This window comes from Lycorma delicatula, chromosome 11 (genome assembly GCF_047948215.1).
Source record: "Lycorma delicatula isolate Av1 chromosome 11, ASM4794821v1, whole genome shotgun sequence".
NCBI classification, from domain to species: Eukaryota; Metazoa; Arthropoda; class Insecta; order Hemiptera; family Fulgoridae; genus Lycorma; species Lycorma delicatula.
In genome coordinates this window covers 9,748,426-9,770,389 of record NC_134465.1, presented here as the reverse complement: position 1 = coordinate 9,770,389, position 21,964 = coordinate 9,748,426, and the positions used below count along the sequence as shown (strand labels likewise).

Genomic DNA, 21,964 nt, shown 5'->3' with positions numbered 1-21,964 from the left:
TGTGTAAGTAGAAAAAAAATACCAGTAACAACTGATAATATTAAGATAAGAGTATCAGTCACTGAACATGGCTACGAAGTGATTGAAAGCATTATGACATGAAAGCTACATTTTGAAAAACTATATGATTATTTTGAATACTACAATATTTATTACACTTAGTTCAATTAATCTTAACTGTAGTGGAATAATGTTTTGCTACAATTATTTGCTTCAAAATTTTAATTTTGTTTAAAATATGATATATTATAAACCTTTGCTTGTAATCTATCAACTTATTTTCAACTTTTTTCTCAATATGATATTTTAGAAATTTGTATTTTATATACTACAATAATACTAATAAATATCTGATTAAATATTCACATAATACATAAATCCAAAGGATTCACAGAAATACAATAATCCTACAAAAAAAGTTTAAGACTGGTTTCTACCTTTTTGTAATAGCTTAATTATATCCGACAAGAACTTAAATTAAATCCTACTCCTGAGAATATGTAACACCAAAATTTTTTTATGAAGAAAGTGTTATGTCTGAAATTTTATTACTGTAATGAACTTTACAATGATATACACTTTTAATCTGTATCCTAATGCTTTAAATTGCTTTTGCAACCTAAAAATACTCTTATAAAAATATATCTATTTCAAAGAAAATTTGATTTTATATGTCATTAAAGATTTTGTATAATTAATTCTGCCCAAAGACTGTCACGGACAGTAATATAAAAAAATATATTAGATAACTGAATAAAACGGAAGAGTACTTGTATTTATGAAAAAAAAAAAAAATGTTTCACTTAAAGATTTCTAATGAATAAAAAGGTATGAAAACAGACATTACTGATTAAAAAAAAGAAACCATTGAAAATATGCAGATAAATATGGCATCAGTATAGATTTATAAAAATTTGGAGTTGAAAAACTGTGGAGACTATAATAATTATAAAGGTAAAAAAAAGTAGAAAATAAAATCTAAAATGTACATTATTACATACCTTATCAGCAAATTTATATAAATCAGCAGCTGGATCTGTACCAGGAGATAAAACAAAAATTAATGGTACATTAGGTCGAGATTCTTGATACATTGCAATTAAATCTGATGTTTGTGGTTCAATAAATCTAGAACCAAGGTGTTTAGTTAGGAAATCTTGCATAGCATTAGTAATTTTATCCGGTCTGAGACATTTTAATACAATAAGAAATTGAAAAGAATCTAATTTCTTATCCCAAGGCTGTGGTAAACGTTTCCTGTTTATAAACATAAAAAAAAAATATTATTGGTTTTTCCTAAGTTCTAGTAAAAATGATTTGTGATGAAAATACATTTTCCAGCATATATTATTATCTTGTTTGATCTCAATTAAAAACTTTCAAATTAATTCAGTTTATAATCAAAAAATATTAGAATTCTTTTCTAGTATTCAGAACTTGTATAAAATCTCCTATCATTAGCCATGAAGAGTTTAGAAAAGAATTAAATTAAACTGAGAAGATATCTTTATTGAATGAATATCAGGCAAACTAACTTAAGGTTTTAAAAAAAATTTAAAACATTAAAAATATTTTAGTAGTAATAAGAGCATGGTAAGATTTAGATCAATAAACAAATCTTATTTTTATATTTATACATGCAATATTTTCTCAAAAATTTATTTTATTAATTATTTAAAAACTCTCTAAAATTTTCAAATTAGTTTCGGAGTCAGGGTTGAATATGATAATCGATTTGCATCGCTTACAATCTGACAATTCGATAACAACTGGAAAATCTCAGAAAACCATGTTCAATAACCTATTCCCATAGTTTACCCAATGTTGGGAAACACAGTCTCACTCCATAACGTTGGCATTTATTAATAACTGTTTAACAAATCAATCGATGTGAATTTTTGTATTTTATGCGTTCTCCAAATTGATCACATCAATAATTAATTTTAATTAATTACTTTGCAAAAATCTCAAATACTACAAAACACTTTGTTATAATTAATTCATTTAGCCAACCCAAGAAAAATTTGATTTTGATGACATCATTTTAATCTGTGGTAAATCAAACACATTTGTTCTTTAAAAAAAGGCTATTTAGATGTCTTTTGTTGTCTTTTAATAAACTGGTATACAAATAAAGAATAGACATGTTTAACATAACAAAGTGAACTGATTATTCATATGAGGAACTAAACTTGTCAGTTAATGTATATAAAAAGTGAATTGTAAAAAGGACTACAGTTCTTTTTGTTGCATTGTATATGATAGGTTATAACTATAAATCATTATTACATACTACAGATAGAGAATAATTGCAAAAAACAAAACCTTAATTTTTTACTGAAATATATTGAAAAATTATTTTTTATTTAGCTGAATTAATGATCAATAAATTGCAGTTGTTATTACTTTGTAATGAAATAAGTATACTTTTTATATAACATAGCAGTTTTAAATTAATACAGTAATAAATGCCTACATTTGACAATACAACAATCAAATTAATATGTAGTTATTCTCAAAATAACAAATATTACATAATAAATAGTAAATAAGAAATAATGAATACAAAATGAAAATAATTCTTTTGAAAGACATCACTTTTTTTATAAAAAATTCTCCAGTGGTGTACTTATTAGAAGACATTACACTAGTATTTGTACTAGCTAGTTGGCTTTGTCGAATAATGAATATATTCAACTACTTCTAATTATCATAACCCAATGTCACTGCTAAAAAACATGATGCATGTTATCCTTTTATACAATGTTTATTCCTTTTATTTCATGTTTCCTCTTATTCGATTTATAGATTCCCCTTAACAAATAACAAAAAAACTGTTAGATTTTGTTGACTGTTATGCATAATTAAATATTTTCATTAATTACAGATTACAATTGTAACATTTTTAATCATGTAATACCTAGTTTTCTTGTATTATTTGTAGAAACAGATGCATTATTTTATTTCTACCTGAATGGTTGATTTGAAAATTATTTGTAGTAATCTATATAAATGTAAGTAAAATGTCACTCATTTAAAAAATTATTCTTCTGTGTAGTGAATCTTAAAATAGTCATTAGACTAATATAATACAAAAAAAAATTGTCTACTATTATGAAAATTGATCTGTATTTACAGAAGTAATTTTGTTTAGTTTTTGCATCATATCTAAGCATGAAAAACAAGTTTCATAGAAAAAATAATTAAATAATAAAAAACTCAGAAAGTAATAAACTTCTGAACTCTCACTAAGTTTGAAATTTTTAATAATGAAATGCAAACATTTAAACAGAGAAATAAAATAATTTTAAATGCATAAATAAAAAAAAACTTAAATGACCTATGAGGCTCTTCAGAATCAAAAATTTCTTTGTAATATTCAACATTATTTTTAAATCTTTCAGAAAAACCTTGAAAGATTTCAAGTATTTCTAATGAAAGAATCTCTCTCCAAGAACGAACAGACAGCCATGTTGGAGCAGGATTTTCGAGTGCCTTAAAAAAAAAAAAAAAATATTGATAAATATATATAAATAATTATACATATTAAAATTAACTAACTTTTTTAAACAAAAATTTATCTAGAAAAAAAATATTACTCATTTGAACAACATTTATTCATAGGACATAACTAAATAAATAACAAATATTAAAAATGTCATCGATGCTAATAGTTTTAGAAGTAGTACATAATATTTTTTAAATTTTCTATATCCCAAACTGTTTGGATCATTGGTAATTTATTCACTTTCTAGGGAATAATTCATGAAACTATTCACATTAATTTTGATGTCTACTTATTAATTGTTAAATGTTCTTCACATTATTTATGTTAATATTTTCGTAACAATTTAAAAAAAAAGTAATATTAATCTTAAGTTTATAATCAGTCATGTATAACATTGTTTTATCTGTTTTTAAGATAATTTTGTTTTATATTTATCTATGAATTATAAGCATATAAGTTTTTGTTTTCCAAAATTCCGTCATATTTCCAATGTTATTCCAAAGATTAAGACATGTCCTTTTTATATCCATTTTATGAAAATCAGTTCAGCTCTTCTGAAATTGTACAGGGATACCAACAAATATAACATTCTAACATGTTTATCATCTTTGGAGAATTAATTACTCTACAGCATATCCATTCCCTGGTGGAAAACAACAAAAATGTAACAAAAAAATACAAAAAATACACTGAGAAAGTTAGAGTTTGATACCAATGCATAGATATTGTAAAATCAATAAACGTAGTTTTTTTTAATTAACACATACATTACCTTTAGATTTACTAGTTGGTAATAATATTCCAAATATTTTTACTCCATCATTTTATACACACAAGTATAAAAGATTTCTTTAAGTCATCACATGCATATTTTAGAATTTGCAAAAAAATTTTAATCATTTTTTCGGGGAAAAATCTCATTTTTGCCAATTTATTAATACTGTACCAGGGCTCTCATATTTTTGTGAACCTAATATATATATATTTTTTTTTTGAGTGCCACTCTTTTATAGAGATGAATGTATAGAGAATAAGGAAGAGATGAGCTAACTTTAAACATTGTTGCTAGTCTTTATACATGTAATACCTCTTTCTTTCCTCCTTTCATACTGTGAAAGCAGCAAGTAACAAACAGTTTCCAAGTGATTGACAAAACAGATTGTGGTAAGTTACGATTGTGAGTGTGATGATCCAGTTCAGTGTGTGAATTCAATTGAACAGTAATGGTAGCTTGTTGTTATGACCTAGCCAATGCTATGAGGAAGATAGGTTCCCTCCCATGAAAATCTAGTATATAATTCTGAAAAATGTAGGAATAACAGCAGATAATAATTAGAATTTTTACTGCTGTACTCTAAAATACTGAACTTAAATATATTTTAAGTCGCTCAAATGAGATATTGGGCTTCAAATAATGAAACTTTTCAATTTTTATATGAGACTAATTTCTTTAGATTGACAAATAAAGATATTGACAAATAAAATTAGTTTTTATAGTCTAAAGATATAACTGCAGGTAGTGACTTATAAAATTTGCTCTATTTATAAAACTGAATGTAAAAATTGGAATATTTTAATACTTTGATATTAATTTTTTGATAATTAATTATCTCTAACTGCCAAAAGATCAGGTAATGAATATGCAAACTTAAAAAAAAAGTCAAGTAATGGATGTCAGGCCATTTGAAATGGACTGACTTAACATGTATTTCTAAGGATAAAATATTTTCTTGTTGGACTAATATGGATATTTAAAAAAAACCATAGAGGTGGGATGATTTGCAAGTTCATCCAATCTATAGTAGGAGAAAAAATAAATTTTTATTCTGGTTGGTACATAAAAATACATTATAAAAATCACTTCAATGTACAATAAATTGTTTTTAAAGTCTAAATTATTTATTTAAACCCAAACAATAGAAATAAAGTTGAGGTAAATACATTAGATTTAAAAGATTACTACAAAATAATTCAAAATTCAGCTGTTATTGAAAATTATTTTGAGCACTTATTTATGTACATATTGAACAGGATACATATAAAGTGAGTTTTCTGTTTTGTTTTTAATTAGTATAATTTAAAAATTCATCGACAGAATAATATTGTTCCCATAAAAGAAAATTGTTTGATTCTATTTTAAATAAATTGGTGGGAAAATTTTTCAAATGGTTCAGAAATTTATTAAAAATGGCAACACAAGCACATCAATATCCTTCCTAATAAGTCAAATTATTATGTTTAATTATATAAAAACAGTTCTATTGGCTGGTTTTGGTGCTTCCGAGCAAAACAGTATGCCTTGATTTTTGTTACAAACGAAATCTATTCAGTTATCCCAAGAGAACTTGTCATCTAATAACACCTGAATTCAAGTTTTACTTTGTGGGCAAAAAAAATACCAGCGTTATCATTAATGGGAATTCTATCCAACTAATTAGCAATGTTATGTCTACCTAAACGCAATGATTTTATCAGTATTTAGAGTTAGATGGTTACAGTCAATAATTTTTTGAGCTGCTATCATACAATTTTAACCCCTTTTAAATAATTATCTTCAGATATAGATACAGTTGTATTGTACATGAAAAGAGTTACAATGAATGGCTCACTAATAAATAAATATACTAATACATAATAAAAAAAGCAAGAGATTGACATTCCCCTGAAGCATTTAAAAAAGTGCCTCTTGAAAGTTAGGACCTAAATTTTACAAGTGCAATTATTTATCAAAAGATGAAATTTCAGCTACTTAGTTTACAGTTGGTAAGGAATGACTTTAACCTATTTTAAGCAGCTTGTCTGATACCATAGTTACTAAGTCTTTTCATTAGAGAAATGTAATGTAGGAGAGGAATGCCCGATAATTCATATAATCAGTACTGTTGCATTTACGTTATTTACAAAGATATACATAGTTTCTTTAAAAAAGTAAAATACTCATTAGCAGGTGAAATATGGTTTGAACCTCATAAATGTAAAAATTAGCAACTAAAATACAAAGTCTAATAAAACTAGAGAAGTGTAAAAGACCAGATCTATGATAAAAGTAATGATCAGTCATTTACTTATTATCATACCTCTCTTATTCATTAACCAAACATAAGTGTAAGCAACAGAACTAATATAACTATGATATGTTCCAGCAACCAATTATCAGTCAGCTAGTCTAGGATCACAGGATATATTTTAATAACACAAAATAAATATTGAAGATATTACACCTTTACAGGAGATCCACCTGCCAAAAAGAACATCCATTCTTGAGAGTTAATTCCTCCAGCTTCAAGCATAATACGTACACATAAAAGAAATGCAAACTGTAATTTATTCTTTTCAAATAAACTACGACATACATTAGTAAAAAGGCTGAATGTAAAATATTCATTAATAGTCACAATTCTTTCTTCAATTTCATCTAAAAAAAAATTACATAAATTAGTAAAAAAAAATTAATAAAACCAAAATTAATAAATACTTATTTAACTGACTTGTTTATAATTAACCTAAACTTTGTTATATTACCATTTCATAACAGAATGCACTCTTTTACTTGACATTACTTGAAAATTTTTGACTTTAAAACTATTTTAGTATAGAATACTAAATACTGTAAGAGGTCATTAATATGTCAAATTTTTTTGTACATTAATTTTTTAGCATTTCAGTCAAAAAAAAAAAACTAAAGAGACTGATGTGGGATTGTATGTACTTTTGTCTATTTTGCTTAAAACTTTTAACTGATGCGCATAGGATCATGAAAGTTGGTTTGGTGACTTTTGTAAATATAATTACAAAATTTCTGTGATTTCTGTGATTGGTTCTTTAACAATTTTTATAAAAAATTAAACAAGGAAGTGAAGTAGTTCTTCTTAACTAATAATTACTGTCACTACAAATCATTCATCTCATCCTCTGAAGCATACCTAACCTCCAGGTGGACCTGGAGGTTAAAAAAAAAAAAAATAAATTATTGTATCAAGGTAGCAATTTTAGGGAAAACTATACCAGATAATTTTTAAATAATATCAATAGGTGAAAACAAGCAATTTAAAGAAAATTTTACTGGGATATTTTTAAAGAAAATTATTAATGAAAATAAAATCTTAAGTCACTTTCCTCAAATAAAAGACCCTCCTTCTACTCAAAAAAAATTAATCTATTTGAAGTTTGGGATTTTAAAGGAGAAATACACGTGTAAGAGGGTCTTTAATTTGAAAGAGGGTTTTCATCTTTTAAATAATGGTCAGCATTTGGCAATTTTTATGAAAAAGTTGGACGAGGGAGTTGGCCTCTTTTGGGCTCCTTACTACAATCTTGAGCCAAGTGCAAAATGGTATAATGATATTTTAAATAATGTTAGTAATAATAAAATTAGTACTATAAAAATATTTTTAAAAATTTCCCATACATCCTACCAACAAAAAAAGACCAGTCTAGATGTTTTCTGGTTAAACATTTTGTCACTAAAACAAAACTATACAAAAGGAAAAGCTAGCAAAGTACTGCATGAAGTTCCTGGCTATGCCAGTCAAGTCATGATTACCAAAATAAGATTTAAGCATCAAAATTTAGGAATTTTGATGCTTAAATCTTCAATTTTGATGTTTAAAATTTTTTTTAAATAAAAAATTTTTGATTTTAGGGGCTTCCTTACTTTGTGGAAAAAGTTTAAGAAAAATCTATTTATAAACAAGTAATTTTTAAAAAAAGTAATTTAAAAAAGAATTATTTTAAAATATTAAAAAAATAAAGTATAACTTTTATGAAATTAATGAAAAATTTGCTTCTTATTTTGAGTCCACAATATAATATAAGTGCTATAGCTATTTTAATTTTAATAACTCTTTATGTGATAGAGAAAAAAAATTACAGAATGTATATTTTTAGAGGTGGGAATAGATTTTGAAATATTCTCTAAAAACTTTCATATATGTGCATCAAGCTTAACAGATTTCCTTAATTAAAGTTTTCTCTAAATCTAACATATCCTCCAAGAAAGACTAAAATAAGAAAAAAAAACCTTTCTAAATTTTAAGTCTGGGATCTATAATTTAAAAAATTATTAGACAACTTATTATTAATAAAAATTATTAGATACGACTTGTACAATTTCAGAAAAGAAATGTTGAAAAGTATTTTAAATAAAGGGAGATAGAGCAAAAGAACAAAAAACATTTATTTCAGTTTTAAGAGGCGAGGGTAGATTTTTTGAAAAAAATTTTTGATTACACTGCTTAACATAAAATTTGGAGCTGAAAAGGGAGTAGGTGTTCTATATAGTATTTGATATGCTGAATCTGAATATATATTCCAAAACAATCCATCACGTAACGTTCTTAAGTTATAATACCCCCATAAATTTATTTGTTCCATCATTTGTGGAACAAACAATATAAATAAATTACTACATCTATACGTTTGCTTATTCACATCTCATTTACATTGTGATGCATGCTGTAGACCACCTATATTTGATACACAACAGTTAAATGATGTTTTTCATATCAAGCCAGATATGTATAGAAATGTCAGTGAGCCAAGTAATGAGTAATTCAATGTAATGAAATTTTTTTCAATATGAGTTCAGCTCTTGGTATAACTTACTGTGTTCTTTAGTTGTGGTAGTGTTCTCTCATACACATGCTTTAAAGATTGTTTCATAAGTGATGCCATAAATTTAGTGAAAAAGTTTTATTACAGAACAATTTTTGGTATTATTTTATTGAACATCAAGATTTGTTAAGTAGTGTGCGCATGCATGTGTGCATGTTGTGTGTGTGTGTGTGTGTGCGTGTGTGTGTGTGTGTGTGTGTTTCATGCTGTGTTTTACTGCACTCCATGGTAAAACAATTTTATGAAGTATTTTAAATAATTATAAATACAGAATGATTCAAAGAAACGGGAAATTTTGAAAGTTGTGTTGGTAGCTGTGGGCGATTGGTACCACTTGATAAGTGGCGCCAGCCTCTCTAACCTAACCTGCCATTTAGTTATCATGGATCCTTGGAGTCGTGCGCAACGTGCATTTGCTATCAAAGCGTTTTACAAAAACAATGACAGTGTGGAGGGAGCGCGTACAGAATTTTGCCGTCATTTTAATCTGGGACGGCATGACCGTGTTCCATCAGCTCATGCAATTAAAACATGGATATCTAATTTTGAAGAAACTGGTTCGGCAATGAAAAAGAAACCTCCAGGACGTGAGCGAACCATCCGTACACCACAGAATGTTCAAGCTTTACAAGATGCTGTCACTCGAAGTCCACATCGGTCAATCCGTCGTCTCTCAGCATCACTACAATCGCATAGTTCAAGTGTTCGAAGAATGTTAGTATATGTTATAAATACTTTATGATTATAACATTAGTTATAATCATAAAGTATTTATAAACTAAAACTTAAGTGTTTTTATAATTAAGTTAAGTATTTCTGTAATATTTCAGTTTACTTTCATTCAAATAAACAACAATTTGAATTTTACAATGAATAAAAAAAAACTGGGCTTGTAAAAATTCTCCAAATATTTTTGGTTATATTTGCATAGAATTCACCATGAAGTCAACGAAAACAAGTAACGAGTCTGCTGAAAACTGCTTACAAATATTATTTTGAATGTCCCTTGGGAGATCAAGATAAATCCTGGTCTCCACATGTAGCATACTTCAAGTGCTATGTTAAACTTGAACCACTGTTTAACCACTGCTATGTTTAACCACTGTTTTCAGTGGTTAAAAAGAAAAAAGAGCATTTGTCTTTTGGCATACCTATGATTTGGGGAGAGTGTACTAACCATTATGATGACTGCTATTTTTGCTTAAAAAATGTTACAGGTTTCAATTAAAAAAATAAAAGCAGTATTGCATAGCCAAATGCTCATTCAGCTATGAAACCAGTACTTCATGGTGTTGATTTACTGATACCGATTGCTCAAACTTCTTGGAAAGAAATTTCTGATTCCAAGGCTCAACCAATGAATCTTCAACTTCAATAGATATTAATTACATTCCAGAAGAATCAAATACTAAACCTTACCTCACTTCATTACACAAGCAGAACTGAGAAACCTAATTCGTGACTTGTGTTTGTCGTAACTACATGCAAAACTCCTAGGTTCATGTCTTAAAGAATGGAATTTATTGAACAAGGATATTAAAATTTCAGTATTTAGAAGTCGGAATGAAAATTTACTGAAATACTCTAGAAGAGATGGTTTAATTTGTTCCTGCTATGATGTTAGTGGGCTAATATCTGAACTGGACATTGAATATGTTATTCATGATTGACATTTGTTTATAGACTCATCAAAAAGAAGCTTAAAGTCTGTGTTGTTGCATAACTCAAATAAATTTTCTTCTATACTAGTAGCACATGCTGTAGGAATGAAAGAAACGTTATGAAAGTATATCAAAAATTTTGAAAGCTATTTAGTATGATGAACACTCATGGTGAATCATTGCTGACCTGAAAACAAAAGGGTTTCTTCACAGTCTTCAGAGTGGCTTTACAAAATATATGTGTTTCTTGTGTTTGTGGGATAGTTGGGCTACAGATAAACACTACGCAGTTAAAGACTGACCAAAAAGAAATCAGTTTACCCCAGTAAAGGAAAATGTTGTAAATATTTCCCTTGTCAAAGCAGATCATATTATTCTACACATAAAACTAGGCCTGATGAAGAATTTTGTTAACATTAATAGATAAACATGGAGATGAATTTAAATATTTAGCTGAAATTGTTTTCACAATTAAGTGAAGCCAAATTAAAAGAGGGAATATTCATTGGGCCACAAATAAGAAAATTAATTCATGAAAATATATTTCACAGCAAACTGAATCCTAAAGAACTAGCAGCATGGAAGTCATTCAAAGATGTCAACGGTTTAGTTGGAAACAAAAGAGCTGAAAACCATGATTGGCTAATAAATGAACTCTTTGTGAACTACAAAAATTTAGTCTCCAGAATGTCATTGAAAATTCATTTTGTACATTCTCATTCAGACTTTTCGTTTTAAACTCGGGTGACATCAGTGATGAACAAGGAGAAAGGTTCCATCAAGATATATTGCAGACGGAACAACGTTATGATGTGATGAATCTATGATGAGTGAGTACTGCTGGATGATAAAAAGAGAAGAATTCACTGAACACAAAAGGAAAATAAGAAAAAATATATTAAGATAAATGTAAACATCTACAAAAAATAAAGGTAGGAATTTTAATAGGAATTATTATTATTACTTTCGTATTCTATTATTTAAGAAGTTTCTCAATATTTTAAAGTTCATAACTAAAAATCTGATGGTGATGAAAAACTGATTTCATTTTAAGATTCAGCATAAAAAATACACTCTAATTCACCTACTTTTATCTCAGTTCCAAATTTTTTTAGATAGATTTCATAAGAGAGCTATCAATTGTAATGGGTACCATGATTTGACTTTCGGAAAATTTTGACATATTTTTGCATTTCACATTTCCCAGACCCCAAAACCATCGTCAGTTCTAAAGTTATTTAAGTTTATTAAGCTATTATTTAAGTTAATTATATAAAATATAATGACCCCAAAATCTCGGTCGAGTTGGTTAATGGGCAAAATCGAACCATGGAGGTAGAAATTGGGGGCTTTTTCGAAAAAACAAAATATCACTTTAACTTTCTTATTAGATAACAAATCAAATTCTTTTAAAGTTCCTACTATTGTTTGGATAAGGGCCTAAAACTTATCTAAGTAAAGCTTTTTTATATCACCAACCATTGGCCCAGAGGGTGGAAAAATGGGATTTCAAAGACAAAAAATCATAGCTCCCTTAATAGGCACAGTTTGAATTGGTTTAAAGTGGTCATTAGTCCTTTAACATTACCTACCCTTTAGTTGGTTGGGTTAGTTACCTTACCCTTTTTTTATGATGGTCAGTGCTAGTCAACTTTTCTGAATATATATGACATATTTTGCAATTTTAGTTTTCCCAAATAACAATCTTCATTATTGTTAAACACAACAAGAAACAAATGTTGAATAATAAGAAAGTGAGTTTTCTTCAACACACCATTAAGATTCCAAGGTCAAAAGAGAGATACTCTACCCTGACCTCAGGGTCAGGGATAAAATAGAGGGATAACTGATTATTTCATAATTATAATCTTTATTTTTCAAATGCATAGTAATACTAGAATGTTATTAATAAATATTATTTAACAGAATATTACATTAATAATCAATACAAAAATTCAAACAAAGTAGACATTCAATGTGAAAACACAGTCAGAAATACATATTAAGATAAAAAAAAGATAAAAAAATAAAAAGTAAACTCAATGTAAATTCAGTACTATAGCTATAAGAAACTAGTCCTGAAAATTATAGATGGCTGAAATTCTATGATAAAGCTAAGTAAAAGTTTCAATTACTTCAGGTAAGATTTTAAATAAATAAATTTTAAGTCTTTAAACATTTTATTATTTAGAATAAATTTTAAAACTTTTGGGCCCACAGAAATCATTTTTTTAAAGTGCAATTAGGTTTTGGTAAACGCAATATATTCCTATATGTCTCCAGCATTATAATAAAAAATATTAATTAGAGAAGTTTTGTTACAAATCTTCTTAAAAAACAGATCCAAATCTTGTATAAATAAGTGCGTTGAATTGAATATTTTTTCAATTTAAAAATAATTGGTACAAGTGGTTTATAACAAGCAAATAACACCAGTTTAATAAATTTCGTGTCTAATATGACAATATCCTGCATTGAATTATTAAGTTTTGTCCCAAAATATACTGCATAATATAGTTTATAATAAACCTATAGCAACAATTTAGAAATTCCAAATCTGTAAAAATAAAGCCAAAAACTATCAAAGCTGCCAACTTCAAATTATTAAAAATTTCAAGGTTTATTTTATAAACCACTCTTATTAAAATGATATAACGGGAATATAATTACTCTCCAGACAGCAAACAACGGATAAAAATATATTTAAATACAAGATACTACAAGTACTACATGAATATTTATAAATAAAATTAGAAACAGACCTCAAGGGATATTTTATATATAAAATTAAACTAAAATAAAAATAAAATAGTTCACCAGATTTTTCAGTATTGATCATGCTATTAATAAATATTCCAATAAACCATTCTAATGAATATTGGTACATTGGTTCGATTAATGCAAGATCAGCTAAACAAAAAAACAATATTTGTGCACGTTTGGCCACTGGTATATATAAACAACGGGTTGCTTCGATACTTGCTTCAGTTGTATCAGCTTCCTGTACTTTAATCTGTAACATTGATAAAAATAAAAACTTTTAATTAGTTAAATTAAACAAATTAATTAAGAAGAAAGTATGTCGATGAAATAATTTTACATAATTTAATAAATAAATATATTTATTTATTTAAATAAATAAAATAAAATATATGATTTAATAATTAATCTGATATAATTTAATTGTACAAGGGTTATTTTTTTTCAAGGTCCGATCGGTCATGAAATTAAAACCACAGTAAAAGTAAAAAATTTTTTATTTGTAACAAGTACTTACATAGTTACGCTATTTCTCTACATAGTCGCCACTCCGATTTAGACATTTGTCATAGCGTGGTACCGACTTTCCAATACTCTCGTCATAGAACGGAGCCGCCTGTGTTTTCAGCCATGTTTCTACGCTGGTCTGCAGCTCGATGTCTGTGCCAAAATGTTGTCCTCTTAGCCATTGTTTCATGTAAGCAAAGAGGTGAAAATCAGATAGAGCCACGTCCGGGCTGTATGGTGGGTGATCAAACACTTCCCAATGAAAATGCTGCAGGAGCTTCTTTGTTACAGCTGCAGTGTGCGGCCGAGCATTGTCATGGAGAAAGACAATGCCTGATGACAACATTCCTCTCCGCTAATTTTGAATTGCCCTTTGTAGACGTTGAAGAGTCACGCAGTATGAGGCTGCAGTGATGGTCGTGCCACGTTCCATGAATTCCACTAAGAGAACTCCATTCCGGTCCCAGAACACAGTAACCATACGCTTTCTGTTGGAGAAGGTTCACTTGAACTTCTTTGGTTTGCTGGGAGAATGAGAACGCATCCACTGTTTGGATTGTTCTTTTGTTTCTTCAGTTTCAAAATGGACCCATGTCTCGTCCCCTGTGACAATTTTGTTCAAAAAAGTTTCTTCATTGTGATAGCGATGGAAACGTTAGGGAGGCATCCATTCTCGTTGTTTTGTGATGTTCGGACAGCATCTTGGGAACCATCTCGTACACAGTTGCGGTACTGAAGTCTCTCACTCACAATGGTGTAGAGAGCTGACCTTGAAATTTCAGGAAACAAATTATTCAATACAGAAATTCTGAATAGTGGTATAGAAACAATTTTTTTTATAGAAACACATTCACAAAAATCAGAAGATTGTGGAGAAAATTGGGGGAATAAACATTTCTAAGGTTCAATGAAGCATTGTTTTGCAGGGTTCCAGTGTCACCGTGCTATATATAAGCTGGGATCTGGGATGAAATGATGAGATGCAACCACTTCACCACGGACAAGCAATTAATTTTCCAATTTAATCAAAATGCAACTTTTTTTTATGGTTAATGTATTATATACACATGAAGCTTGTGCATGGGAACGTGAAATGGAAATTTTGCAGCATATGAAAATGCCAAGCCTGACCAGGATATATTTAATTTTGGTAGCTAAAAATAATTTTTGTCACTATCATTATATAAAATGTTTGAATCTCTTAATAAACAGAATATCTTTCCATTTTTAAAATATAACTTATAATGTGTCTCATTTTCTAAACACATAGAGGTCTGATTTGGAAAGATCAGTTTGCATTTATTCTCACATTTTTTCTTCAACATTATCGCAAATGTGTTGTTAATGGGAATCAATAATGTCTACAATATTGTTTATGTTGGGAATTTGGTAGTTAGAATTAACTACCACCAAATGTGGGAATCAATTATTTTATATTACCAATTTATGTGGGAATCTGGTGCAGTTAATTTGGTGGGAAGTTATTCCTGAAGTGCACCTTCCTCCTATTTAGAAAGTGTCGTGTATTAAATTACATTATTTTTAAAAGAAAACAAAGTTTATCATGATGAACAATGAATAAAAGAAATTTACTTAATTATTAATAGCGGTCCGCTTGTTTTTATTCCTAACTATGCTGAATAAAATTAATTGCTTCTAAAAGTTATATATTGTACCTCTTTCTGAATATGACTTATTAGATGATAACAGTTTATTTAATAGTATGGTGACACTGGAATCCTGCAAAACAATGCTTCATTGAACTTTAGAGATGTTTGTTCCCCCAATTTTCTCCATAGTCTTCTGATTTTTGTGAATGTGTTTTGTTCTATGGGTTTACAAAATTATATCAATGGATCATTTAAAATATTAGAACCCAGTGTTTTCAAATGTAGTGGTAAAATATGCCTACCATAAATTGAAATAAGTGACTTATCCCTAAGAAATACTAATTTCTGTGTGATCTACTATTAAGCTAAACAATCAGTTGGATATAATTTGTAGGAAGGACCCTTGTCTATCTTCAGATTCCATTGAACATCTTCTGCTATAAAAACATTTACCTGACATTATTCTGCTTCATTCCTTCTTTGGCTTTCACAAAAAAACTTTTGTCATCAAGAGGATTGTTGCTGAAACATCAATATGCATTTTCTCCTATGCAGTTCTTCAAACAACAGTATATATGCTTATCTCTAGTTGTTTGCACCATTTAATTAATGTCATGTCTTGGCTCCAATTATAAATGAAGCAAACTATCTATGTAAAGAAATAAATTAATTCTAAACCAATTATTAATTGTATGTTTTCTTTTGTATGGAAAGATAATAGTTTTTATAACTAAGCTAAGCGGTTATCAAAATAATACATAACAAAATATCTATTCTAGAAAAGACTTATAAAACTATGGTCAACATATTAAGAAAATGCAGATTAAATATTATTATATTATCTATTTACCTTAATCTCTTCACTTTTTACTTTTGAAGCTTCTAATGTGATAATAAGATCGATATCATCTACTGGTGATCCTGTGGAAGTACTTAATCTATGTAAGATCCTATCTTCAATTTCTTTTAATTCAAATTTCATTTGGGCACTACTGATAACAATTGCTGAGCGTTCTTCTTCTAAATCAGGTCTTTCTTGCATTACAACCAATGATAACAATTGATCTTGTAAACCACTGTTGAGGAAAAAAATAAATAAAAATAATACGTTTTTAAGATAATGTAACCAAAAAATCTTTGTTGAATCATTTCTAATTCAATAATTGATCTTGATAGATGTAGGCCATTTTTCCTGAGACAGTAATGATAACTGAATCCCAACAGTCAAACTGGTATGATAACGTAAGTATTCAAATCCAAATAAAAGTAACAATACCATGAGTTAGATCTAACTCTAGTTCTTGATTTCAAGAATCACTAGTTAACCAATGCTTAACCAGCTATTTAATATCAGAGTATTTAATATATATCTGGTTAATTTGTTATGGCAACTAATATGGTAAGAAACACATATTTTGACCATGCTTTCTGACTTTTCTTTGCAGTACAAGATTATTTACCCATGACTTTATGTCAGTTTTGTAGACCTTGATTAGAATACACCACTAACCTTCAGATCCACTGGTAAAAAAAAAGAAAGAAAGTAAGACCTGATATATATTTCATTGGATTCTTACATCTACACTGTACCTTTTAGTAAGCCATTAATTTTATAACATTGATCAATCATTAATGAATTACGTACAATACAGTTGCTTTCAAAATTAATATTAGATTGTTTTTTTAAGCAATTATTTTTAATTCAAATTATAATATTTTCAAAAAATCTGAGAAATTAAAATATACATATACTAAGTTGTTTTACATTTTGTATTCTATTTTTGCTCTTAGACTAATACATTGATTTTAGCAGTATCTAAGAAATAAAAAAAAGTAATGTCATCTTCTAGTTAATGAAAATAAAAAACTAACTTGCATAAACCAATTTGGTACATAAAATTTTTATAAATAAAATAGATAAAGAAAAAAATATAATAGTAATATTATTTATAGAATTAATTTGTTCTTTACATAACTTGTTTTTTCCTTCCATGTAAGAATTTTTGCAGAGATCTCTGCTTCATCAGAGTATTTTATGTAGAATAAATTAAATTAACAAACATAATCTAAAATTTAAAAATATGGAGAATGTACCACATCAGTTGCTGATATAAAATGAACTTATTGGAACAGAATAATTCGTTTTATATTTATATATATTTTTTCTATCGTTGTGGCTAATTCCCTTGTTGTGCAGGAATATTATAATAAATTTGAATAACAGAAATTATTTATTTTATATAATTATATACAATGGTCTATATATGTTTTTCTTATATTACATTATGTGATATATATATATATATTATTTTTTTTCACATAAAAAAGTATTATATAAAATACTTTGCTATATTATATATATTTCACATATAAATGTGTGTGTGTGCGCGCACGCGCGTGTTGCAAATTATATTAGTATAGAGCTAGTAAATTTAGCTAATTAATTTAATTAATTAGATATTTGCCTTTTTTCTGAGAGAAATGTTAATTTACTGTATGCCATTTAATTTACTGATCAGGTTAGTGTATTACTTACTCATTTTAATTTATCTAATCTGTTTAATTTATTGTTATTTTTATATTTAATTGTAATTGGTTATCAATTTACTGATTCTGGCAAACAATCTGGAAATGTCATGTCTATATTGTTAAAGTTTAAGTGTTTTAATTTATATATTTGCATTTGGTAAAGATTGTAATATTCTAGTTTATTTTACATCAGTGATTGAATTGGAAAACATAAATATAATTAATGAAGCGTTTAATTTAATTTCATATAAAACACTTTGATGAAGCATAGATATTTGTAAAAGTATTAAATAAAAATAAGATAAAACTGTACGTAAAAAAAATAATTTTGTAAATAATTATATTCTGCTGCTAGGGTTCATTTTGCTAAACTATTTATTAATAAGTACAATAAAAAATGGAAAATTGTAAGAATGGTGAGAAAGTGCATTGAAATCATTTATTATTATAGTAGCATGATCAGGCACAGATTATGTAAAATAAAGATCACAGTTAAAAACAACACTTTTGTGATGTAACAACCAAGTCACATAAACTGGTATCTAGATAAACTGGTATGAAGACTGGGACATCAATGAAACAGTAAGTAAACTAGGATTCACATGACAGATTCAACTGTAAACAGTTCAGACAAATATTGAAATTTCTGTTTGAACAGAATGTACTAGCTCAATTTATGTCAGTGAAATTACTGGACTGGTGTAAAAAAAAACATAATTTACATTAAATTATATTTTACAGCTTTCTCTAATTTACAATATTCCAAATGTTTAGGATACAGCCAGTTTTTTAAGTGAACAGAATGCAAGTGTAATGTAAAACTAAATATTACCTATACTGAAACAGACTTAGTTTGTTGTAGGGATATTTTACTTGGTACAGAAGGAAACAACAAACCCCTTCTTCACTTTACCAATATTTCTGACTTGAGATTATTGTTTTTCTTGATCATAACTACACAATTTTCAAAGGACGACTTACATCAAGTGCTAATAGATGATTATAATTACTTTCTGATAATAAAAAACAAAATATTTAAGATATATGTTGTAATTATTACTGATTATTGAATAGTTTTTAGTGTAAAGATAATTAAAAAAAGAAATTATTTTATCTAATTTTAATTGGTTTATAACTAGATGATTAAAAAACAAATTTATTTATAACTATAAAGTTTTAAAATTGTAAAAAATCCTTTGTTTTACTTTTAGAATACTTTTTTTACACAAATTCCTAAATTTATGTATCTATTAATCAAATAATCTCTAGTAAATTGAAAACTTACATAAGTACATTTTTTAAAATGATATCCTAAAGAAAAAATATATTTAAAGGATAGTAAGTTTTGTAAGTATAGTTTTCATACAGGTTAAAAAGAGTATTTCAGATGCAACTCGGAACTATACTGTTACAGCAACAGAGTGGGGTAAAACACACATACACACACTCGCCTGAGTATGTCCATACATGCATACATCCTGCAGTTGAAGCCTCCCTCATTCCCTTTCTCATCCTATGTACTCTCACTATATCCCTTCACTAACACCTACATATACTCAGAGGCAAACAAAATGTACTCGTATCAACTTTTTGTGTTTACAAACCTAACTTAAATCTATGAAAAGAAAGTGTATTAAAAAATAATTGTTAAGAGAAATGTACAAAACCATGACAAGCTATGATGGAGTAGGCCAATAGAGGTTGTTTTGAAAATGTTAAATTAGTTCCATGCAGAGATTTTTTTAAAAGTATTATTCTGAAATGAATGAACAGAGAAATTAATTTAAAAATGACTAATTTAAATTGAATTACCTTGGAACCAAAGTAAAATTAACAAGTAACACTTTGATTGATACTTCAGGTAAGTAATGAGGATTTCTTAGCTTTGTAGTAATATATAAACGGAAATCTGTACTGTATGGAACAACTGAATCTCCAATTTTTATAACCTGTAAAAAAACAAATGTAATGATTAAAGGATAAAAAATTAGTTTATAATATTATTTTTCATAAAAAAAAGAAACGAAAACAGCTCAATAATAAAGTAAACAACATTAACATATTTAGATCATTTATTATCTGAAACTCATGGTATTTAGATTTAAAAAAATTTACTTCAGTTTTATAAGAAAAGAAAGTTGGTTGGTGAAAATACATTCTAAAAAAAATCTTCTTTTTTCCACCTTTAATATGATATTTGATAATGTCTATGATATTTATTAAGTTTATATTAAAAAGCAGCTGACAAAAAAGCTAACAGGAAAGTTGTAATACTTTCCTGGCATTGATTATTTATTCTTATATAATGGAAAAATAACGATACATGAAAATAAACAAAAAAAGTTTTAAGAAATTCAAAAAATTGATATTTTTAAAACTTTGATCGGCTCTCCCACCATATTGATGCCAAAGCATTTTTTGGCTCGCTTGTACTACTGTTATGCCTAGGAAGACAAAAAACTTTGATTAAAAAATATGCATAAATAAAAATATAGCTTTCTGATTTTTGGGGAAGGGGAAATTTTGGTGCAAAATTAAAAAAAAAAATAGTTAAGACAAGCATGCACATGTAGTGAGCTTAATATAGAGTGGGATTATGTTTGTAAAATTTTGAGAAAATTGAACCCAAAAAATTATCAACACTTCCCCTAGAGATATTGATACCAAAAGTTTACAAACAAATTGCCTCATATACATGAGTCTGTAAAAAAAAGTCACCGAAATCTGTTTATCCAGTCAAAAGTTATTAGGTTTCAAACACGTATATACATATAAACATTACCTCTCCCCCTTTTTTTTTTGGATGAGGGCGGTTTGGAAAGTAACCTATGTTTGGCTATATATAAAAAACCTGCACAGATAAAAACATTTTGTAATTATATACAGCTTTTTAACTGTTTTTCAACAGTCACCATTTAAATTCAACCATTCGTCATAGCGTTTCACTAATTTACAAATACATTTTTCATACAGTTCAGCCACCTGAGTACTGAGCCAACCTTTCACAGCATTTTGAAGTTCGTCATCATCATCATCAAAGTGCTGAAACACAAGCCATTTGATGCAAGTCTATGGTGAAATTTAAAGAAACTTAGGCCAGCTATTCAGAACAAACATCGCAGTATGCTATTATCTGATGTTGTGTTTTTGCATGACAATGCTAGTCTGCACAGTACTCAAAAAACTCAAGAACTTTTGAATCAATTCCAGTGGGATATTTTTGATCATCCCTCTTACAGCCTGGACTTGGAACCAAGTGATTTTTATATTTATGTCTTCACTCACAGTATATTTATTTATTGTTTTTTTGGGGCTTCTGAATCATGATGAAATTTCAAGTAATACAAAAAAAAGCACATGCCTCATTTGACTGATTACCATACTTTCCTGCTTACAGCGTAGCTCTAGACCTATGATGCTAGGAAAGTAAAATAACTTTAATTAGAAGATACCACGAGATTTAACTGAAAGATTTTTTAGTGTTATAGAATTTTTAAGGAACTAGTAGAATAAGGATGGATAATTGCCTGCCTAGACAGTTCTCAATCTATTTACTAGTAGAACAGTACTAATACTGCTTTTTGTGAACATAAATTAGTAATTGATAATAGCACTTATCAAATGGAATATGCATTTAACAGAAGCATCTGCTAATCTAGCAAATAGAGAAAGTACTGGAGAAATTGGAGAAGCAATCTAATAGCAGAAAATGATAACATTTGTTTTCAAAAAATAAATACAATAATAACCATATTTTATCAAAGCTGTAGGTGTTT

At 27.6% G+C, this 21,964-nt stretch overlaps 1 protein-coding gene across 1 annotated transcript in view; it reads right to left on the bottom strand.

Moving 5' to 3' along the window:
• The window catches only part of LOC142332503 (dynein axonemal heavy chain 1-like), an 897,921-nt gene that overhangs the window by 32,317 nt on the left and 843,640 nt on the right, over positions 1–21,964 (bottom strand). Inside the window, exons 33-38 of the mRNA XM_075378951.1 lie at positions 20,001–20,137; positions 16,510–16,735; positions 13,600–13,795; positions 6,730–6,923; positions 3,341–3,495; positions 1,002–1,257 (exon numbers count right to left, since the gene is read on the bottom strand). Coding sequence (XP_075235066.1) covers positions 1,002–1,257; positions 3,341–3,495; positions 6,730–6,923; positions 13,600–13,795; positions 16,510–16,735; positions 20,001–20,137 — 1,164 coding nt within the window. The remainder of the gene's footprint in view (positions 1–1,001; positions 1,258–3,340; positions 3,496–6,729; positions 6,924–13,599; positions 13,796–16,509; positions 16,736–20,000; positions 20,138–21,964) is intronic.